Source organism: Microtus ochrogaster, unplaced genomic scaffold, assembly GCF_000317375.1.
Source record: "Microtus ochrogaster isolate Prairie Vole_2 unplaced genomic scaffold, MicOch1.0 UNK1, whole genome shotgun sequence".
In the NCBI taxonomy this organism is placed as follows: domain Eukaryota; kingdom Metazoa; phylum Chordata; class Mammalia; order Rodentia; family Cricetidae; genus Microtus; species Microtus ochrogaster.
In genome coordinates, this window is record NW_004949099.1 from 6,218,013 (window position 1) to 6,226,418 (window position 8,406).

General features: G+C 42.6%; 1 protein-coding gene across 1 annotated transcript in view; it reads right to left on the minus strand.

Moving 5' to 3' along the window:
• Nucleotides 1-8,406, minus strand: part of Rbsn (rabenosyn, RAB effector) — a 26,260-nt gene that overhangs the window by 17,231 nt on the left and 623 nt on the right. The window contains exons 2-3 of the mRNA XM_005364900.3: nucleotides 5,351-5,663; nucleotides 1,153-1,293 (exon numbers count right to left, since the gene is read on the minus strand). Of these exons, the coding sequence (XP_005364957.1) occupies nucleotides 1,153-1,293; nucleotides 5,351-5,495 (286 nt within the window). The 5' untranslated portion in view covers nucleotides 5,496-5,663. The remainder of the gene's footprint in view (nucleotides 1-1,152; nucleotides 1,294-5,350; nucleotides 5,664-8,406) is intronic.

The following is an 8,406-nucleotide window of genomic DNA, read 5'->3' on the forward strand; positions in this document are numbered from 1 at the left end:
AAAAAAAAAAAAAAAAAAAAAAACCAAAACCAACCAACCAAACAAACAAACAAACAAATAAATAAGTAAATAAATAATAAAAAAAATCAAGTAAAGCTGGATATAGCTCTGTAGCACAGCCAAGGCCCTGAGTTCTATCCCCAGCACTTCCAGTTAAAATAACTAAGCAGATAAAGTCATAATTATGCACATCAGAAAAGTAAAGTGTACAGTGCCTCACTTGTCAGGTAACCTAAAAGGAGACACATCTGTCAATGGGGTCTGTGGCTAGGCTGACATGAGACGGACCCAGAATCACACTCTATTGCTGCAGTTTAACAGCTGTCTGATCCTCAACAGGTTCCTACAGAGGACAGTGACACTCCAAGGAGGACACACATACAGAGCATTTAACACAGTGCCTAACTTATTCCCTTCTGTTTCTCTCCCTGTGAGGATATAAGGCCAATTATAATGCTTGACTCTTAGGGTTTACTGAAGCTTTCTCAATCAGCTCTAAAACAATGAAAGCAGGAGGATGTCTTGTTAGGAAGAAGGGATTCACTGGGAGAGGGGAGGGGAGCAGAGAGGTTGGTAGAAGAGGGATGTGATGACTAATTCTGGTCTGTCAACTTCTGTACCTGAATCAACTAAAATCCAAGTTGCTGGGGACTACTGTGAAGAATTTTCTTAGATTATTTAAAACAAGACCTGTCCTAAACCTGGGCCACACCTTCCGGTGACAGTCCACATGAGAGACTGGAAGAAGAGACTTTGCTTTTAGACTACTTGCCCTCCCTCTCGCTGGCAAGTTTATCTATACTGCTGCTGCAGCCGCCACTACATCCACATCCACATTCTTCAGGATTCTAACACAGACTGAAGACCAGCAGCTCTCCAGGAGTCCTTGAGAACACAGAACCAGATTGTGACTACAGAGATGAACATCTACCAGATTCTCAGCCTTTCAGACTTGAGACAGCCATAGGACCATATCCTATTGGTTCTATTTCTTTAGAGAACCTGAATAATACAGGGAAAATAGAATCAAAGTGTGTACGTGTCGTAATTGTGAAATAAATTTTTAAAGTTGAAAAAAAAAATGACCTAAAACAGGGTGGATATTTCATAAGCACTGAATGAATGAATGAATGAATGAATGAGTACTCTTACCAAGCTCCTGGGGTTCCCACATATAAGGATCAACTCCTCCATAGCTGAATGACTCATATCCTTGGGCCCCTGGTTCCACTCGATCATCCCCTTCGCGCTTCAGCAACTTGTTCTTTGCTTTCCTAGCCTTCTGAACAAGATCTTGAAGAAATGAAACAAGCATCACAAATGAGCCCAAGATTATACAAAAATAATCATCCTTATTTTAAAATGCATAAAAATATTCCCCAAAGAAATGAAGCACTGAGAAAAATACCTTATTACCAACCCCACAGAAGTCAGCACCAGCAGAATGCTGTTCATAAGCCAAGCTAGTGCTTTCCAAATTTAGCAGACCATCTACACAAAAGAAGCCAAATCAAATTCAATGAGCATGGTAGACTTGTTTGTTTGAGGTAGGTAAGGTCTCTCTACATAGTTCTGACTATCTTAGAACTTGCCACATAGAACAATCTTGAACTAGAAGAGAGAGATCCACCTAGCTCTGCCCTTCACGTGCTGGGATTAAAGGTATACATCTAGTATAACTCTTCATTTTGCAAACAAGGATGAACTACTTTGGATAATAAAGGAACTGCCCAGCAGCCATCTCAGAGTTGATACAGCCATTCCAAAGTGCCCAGTTAACTAATCCATACATCTTTGAAAACAAAACAGAAGCTACAGTCAACATTCAACCACCTTTTCCTCTGCCTACTGAAAAATGGCTTAACTTCACCTGGACCTGGGCCAGAGTTCAAACCTACAGACCACCTTTCAGAAATGGTAAGTTAGTGTTGGCTGTTTAAAACTGCCCCCGAGAGGCCAGTGAGATAGCTCAGCCAGTAAAAAGCTGTGTTGGGCCCCAGGACCCACATGGTAGAAGAGAACGTATTCCCATGAGTTGTCCTCTGACCCTCCACACATGCACCGTGGCACATGCCCTGGACCAAAATAAAAATAAATGAATAAATGTAATTTTAATAACTGCCTTTGAAACCTGATACCTATATGCAATGTTTTAGTGCTCCATTTCTTATTGTTTACAAATATAATACCTATGGGAATGATGGTACACAGGCAGAGGCAGGCAGATCTCTGTGGGTTCAAGGCAATCTGGTCTACATAGTGAGTTCCAGGCTAGCCAGAGCTACACAGAGAGACCTTATTTCAAAATAAATTAAATAAATAAAACTTCTGAAGGATCAACAGACCAATGCTTTTAAAAAGGCTTCTCAGAAAATTATATGTCAATCTTTCCTACTTTCTCTCTCACTTCCTCTATTGGCTTTTTTGAAAGGCTAGCTTCTAACCTGCAGCCAGCTACATTCCCAACTTCACCTCTCCAGCACTAGGACGACCAGAGCACAAAGACCTGCAACCTAAGAATTCTACCCAACCAGGGCGTGGTGAGACATACCTAAATATCCAAGAACTTGGAAGTGGAGGCTAGTAGATCAGTACAAAGATATCCACCACTATGTTAGAGGCCAGCCTGGGATACTGTAAAACTCTGTTTGAAAACAAAAATGCTACTCTCCAGATGGCTCAGGAGGTAATGCTTAAAGCCAAACCGGAGTGCCCGAGTTAAAACTCCAGGACCCTCACAGTATAAGGAGAGAACCAACTATCACCACAAGTTATCCTCCGATCGCCACACACTGCCCCAGGGTGTGTTCACACATAAATACACACACCAAATAAGTATAACAAAAAAGTTTATACCAGAAACATTAAAAAAAAAAAAAGAATTTCATCTTAACTAACAAAATGACTACTAGTGTTAAAAGAATGTTGGAGCCAGGCAGTGGTGGCGCACGCCTTTAATCCCAGCACTCGGGAGGCAGAGGCAGGTGGATCTCTGTGAGTTTGAGGTCTACAGAGCAAGTTCCAGGACAGGCCCCAAAGCTACAGAGAAACCCTGTCTTGAAAAACAAAAAAACAAACAAAAAAAGAATGTTGGTTCTCTTGAGGTAGAAATAAAAAGAATGAAAACAAGAGGATTTTTTCCTTCTGTGTGGAAGCCATGCCCTACTCTGTAGAAGGCCCATCCTGGAGGAAATATATATAAGTTTCTTTCCACAAGACATATATATTCATGCGATGTGTATTTTCTAGATTCACATCTCTAACATTCTATAAACAGTGAACACTGTCCTTGTCTAGAAAAGTTCCTGTTGCCGGGTGGTGATGGCGCATGCCTTTAATCCCAGCACTCGGGAGGCAGAGGCAGTCGGATCTCTGTGAGTTCGAGACCAGCCTGCACTTCTAACCTTTTCACAGTCTGGCCTATCTAGACCTCTGAGTAGCATGGTATATAGATGAAGTCAGCAATGCTAAGATAGGAAGCTCTTTCAAACCCTTTGGCTGGCCACAGGAAGCTTAGATAATCTGGTTTGGGGCTCCGCCCACCCTTTTTTCCCCCTGGAAGTTGCAAAGTATGCTGTGATCAGACTAGAGAGAGGGTCTTTTACCATCAGAGATGCCCTGCAGAAAAAGCTGCACTGGACTTCCATGTGGCAGAAGATCTGGGGTCCATGTCTATTTCTGCCAATTGCTATGTGGCTTTGAAAACATTACTGGTTAACTTTGATCCACACTTCCATGTAAAATTACACCAAGATTCTCCAGTAGGGTCCGGGAGAGCTAAGTGACATGACAGTGCATATGAAAGAAACTGCAAACATTACAAAGCACCACCCTTTCCTGCACTCCCTTTAGCAGTTCCTGGTTCTGCGTCAGCATCTAGAGTCAGCAGGTTCCTGGACAATCAGCCCTGAGGATTCTGAAAATGTCGGACTCCATGTTTCTGTATGGAAATTATAACTAATGTTATATTGATATTCCCAGCATTTTTGTTTTGCTTTTGGAGACAGGGTTTCTCTGTGTGTTCTTAGCTGTCCTGTAACTTGCTAAGTAGAGCAGGTTGGCCTTGAACTCACAGATATCCACCTGCCTCTATATCTGGACTGCTGGGACAAAAGGCATTCACCACCATCACCTGGCTTCTTTTTTTTTTTTTTTTTAAGTAACTGAAAAATGGAGTCTAGAAGTCCAGGAACAAATATTTGTTTATAAGGAATATGTGAGTCACATGTCTGGAGAACAGAGTCCACTAGAAACACCATCCAGTGGTTCAGCCTTCTTTCCACCCAGTATAGATTATAAATCCAGTGTCCACACTCTGTGACTCTTGGGGCTTTCAGAAATGCTGCCAAGTGGGAGATGAAACTTAGCTCACTAGGAAAGCAAGCTCTAGAGAAGCAGTGATTTATCTGGAAGTTAGAACATTAGATACAGCCAAAATTACCTTTGAAGATTTCTCTGTTCAACTGGAAGCTGTCTCAAAAAACAAAAAACAACTACAACAAAAATGAACTTTGGGAGTTGTTTCTCTTTGCTGTCAACTGTTACATTCCTTTTCCTGGGCTTCAGAAGGCAAAGTCTAGCTAGGGAAGGAGGGATGGCAGCAAGGTTTAAATTAGTGACCGGCAAATGATATGTATTGAGCCTCCACTTTTTGTTGTTGTTTTGCTTTGTTTTGTTTTGTTTGGAGACAGTCTTGACTGTGCTAAAATTGACTTTGTAGACCAGGCTGGCCTTCAGCTCATGGAGATCCACCTGCCTTTGCCTCCCAGGTGCTGGGATTAAAGGACTACAACACCATTGTCCAGCAGGGTCTCCACTTTTGTAGCACAGGATAAGCATTCCTGCCCAAACCATTCCACCTGTAGGTGAGATAATCTGAGTAATCCAGTAAGAGACAACAGATCACAGTGATTACATTTATTAGCTTAAAGCCAGGTTTACTCCATTTGGGTGACTGGGCAGGCTATCTAATCTCTCTTAATCTGGTAACCTAGCCAGCAAAATGGAACTCACAGTAGCACAGCTGTCATGTGTATTAAATAAAATAAATAAGTGCCTGGCCTGGTAGCACACGCCTTTAACCCCAGCCAGCACTCGGGAGGTAGAAGCAGATGGATCTGTGAGGCCAGCCTGGTCTACATACTGAGTTCCAGGACAGCCAGGACTACACAGAGAGTGACTCTGTCTCAAAAAGAGTAAATAAATACCCAGAGAACCAAAACACAGAACACAAAATAAGTACTAGATATCTGCTTGCTAGTATTATTACCAGCAGCATAACCCAATAAATCTATTTCATTAAGTAAGGTCTCTTTAATAGAATGGAATGAGCAAAACCCTGGCTTCTTACTTTTAATTTGTCCTTTGACATCACGATCTTCTGAGTGCTCGTCTTCATAATGTGACTGAAGTTGGTAGAAAGACTGAAGGTCCTTCAGGCACAAAGGGCACAGGAAGCCTTCCCTCACTTCCCCTGGGTCATCAAGAGAAGACATAGTTGCGCTTCTTTCAACCCCAGGAAGGCAGGAACCTCATGCCAAGTCAGCTTGATTCCTCCCAAGGGAGCAGGATTCTGGCAGTGTTAGCTTAAGCAGGCAGCACTGGATAATTGGGAAGTGACATTGTGGCCTTGGATGAGATTTCCTCTCTTTAGCAGGAGGAATCTAAGAAAAACACAAACACAAGCCAATTGAGGTAAATCAGCAGCAAACAAAAGGTTTCTTTGCTCTTCCCACAGTTCAACAAAGGCACAAGAAGTCTGTAATAGCAAGGTTAATTTTTGGTACAAATTTGTGCAAACAAACTATTTCTCAAATTCTTAGACTAAGACAAAACCCAAGATATGAGAACAGCACAGGACACACTGGTAAATCATTGAGACGGGAAGTAGAGTCCTACAAAGAAGCAAACAGGATCCTAGGACGCTTAAGTCCATTTTAAATGGTCGAACGGCATTATTTGAAAGGATTATTTTCTTAGAACTAAGGATATAACCTAGAACTAGTACATGGTATGCAAGTCCTCTACCACTAAGTACACCTCAGTTCTTTTTATTGTTCTTAGTGTAGGATGGGGTCTTGCTAAGTTTGCTTGGGCTGGTCTTGGAACTCACTTTGTAGCCCAGGTAGGTCCTGAACTTTCTACCCTCTTGCTTCTGGTATTACAGGCCTAAGCCACTAGCATGGTCAACATCATCATTTCCATTTTAGTCCTAAGGAAAATATGTAAGATACTTATCGATGATCGGTACTTTCACTCAGCCATATGTATTAAGCTCTTCATATTTGCTAGGCACATGTGCTGGAACTATCAGAAGCTAAGTGTAAAGGCTCATGACTATATCAGCACTCTAAAGGAGAGACAGGAGGCCAACCTGTGCTACACTGTCAGATTCTGTTTTAAGAAACCAAAAAAGGAACTGGCAAGATAAATAAAGTGTATACCACTCAATGGGTAAAGCGTACGCCTCGAAATTTGATTGCCAGAAGCCCCAAAATGGTAGAAGGAGAAAACAAGAAACTCCCAAAGGTTGTTCTCTGATCGTCATCCGTATACTTACCTACGCATGCACTTCATATGCATACAAAATAATAATGATAAAAAAAGAAAAGTTAGTGTGTTTTAAAACACCAAAAATTAAACTAACAATACAGAACAAAACTTTTCAACCTTAAGAGGAATATTAAGAAACCTAGCAAGGCTGGGCAGTGGTGGCACATGCCTTTAATCCCAGCACTTGGGAGGCAGTAAGTTCAAGGCCAGCCTGGTCTACCAAGTGAGTTCCAGGACAGCCAGGACTGTTATGCAAAGAAACCCTGTCTTGAAAAATAAAATAAAAGGCTGGCAAGATGGATCAGTGGTTAAGAACACTGACTGTTCTTCCAGAGGTCCTGAGTTCAATTCCCAGCAACTACATGGTGACTCACAACCACCTGTAATGAAATCTGGTGCCCTCTTCTGGTCTTCAAGGACACATGCAGGCAGAACACTGTATACTTAATAAATCTTTAAAAAAGAAACAAAGAAAGTAAAGTAAAAAAAGAAAAACATAATAGGAAAAAAAAAGTCAAGAGCCATCTCTCTGGCTCAGTGTAAAGGCACTTGCCACCAAGCCTGACCATCACCAGATGCTAAATAAAAGTGGGAGGAGAGAACTGATTTCTGAAAATTGTCCTCCAATCTCCACACAATCAGTGACATGTGTATGCCCCTCACACAAAATAAATGTTTATTCTTTTTAATTAAGAGGAGGAGGAGGAGGAGGAGGAGAAGAATCTGTGTAGTGTGGTGATGTGTGCATACAGTTACAGCAATTTGAAAGGCTGAGGCAGGAGGGTCCTCACTAGAGCCTAGGAATCCAAAACCAGTCTGGCCAACAACAACAAAAAAATCTAATACTTAAACATGTCAGGACTTAATAAGTTACATTTTCTTGTCTTACTGGGCCACGACAAAGTCAATGTTAATGTGACCTTGGAAGACTCCTAGTCATAGAAAACAAAGACAAAATCATTTCACAGAAGCTAAGAAATCTGTCCCCAACACTATGTGGCCACAAATCACAGCCCCTAGTGAAAGAGTTAGTGTAGCAAGACTTGTGGTGTGTGCTTAGATGGACTGCAGAGGGCACCATCTAGTCCTCAAAGCTGAAGGGTGGCAGCAACTCGGAAAATAAGTAAATGGGACACCAGATGCCTGTTGTTTCCCTTAAGACTCAGACTAATAAATTCCCTTAAGATTAAGAAATCTGACAGGCGTGATGTCTTTAATCCCAGCAGTCGGGAGGCAGAAGCAGAGAGATGCCTGTTAAGTTTGATGCCAGCCTGGTTTACAAAGCAAGTTTCAGGCCTGGCATGACTACCTAGTGACACCCTGTATCGAAAATAAATTAATAAATAAATAAAGCCGCTGACTACACACATGCAATGCAGACTCCGCCCAGAAAGGGATCTGAGGCATCACTGAAACAGTCAGCGCCAGGTCCGACCTGTTCTATCCCCAGGCTGTGGCGGATGGGATCCTCTGAGGGTGACGGCCTCCTCCTCCCCTGCACGCATCCCTAACAAGAAGTCAAATAGAAGCCGCCCCCGTCCACCCTGGCCACACAACGCAGGTCAAATGTCACGCTGGAGAAACGCCCCTTACTCAAGACCGACTCCGGTCAAGACACCTTTCCAGCAGCTGCCTCGGGGTGCCATGTGAGATGCATGTGAAATGACTAAATAATACAAGACCAGAGCCAAATGAGGGGAGCCTGGGATTTTCCCCATCGCCACCAGAGCTCAGCGGTCTGGCGCAGTGTGCCTGTCTGTCTGTCTGTCTGTCTGTCTGTCTGTCTGTCTGTCTGTCTCTCTCTCTCTCTCTCTCTCTCTCTCTCTCTCTCTCTCACACACACACACACACACA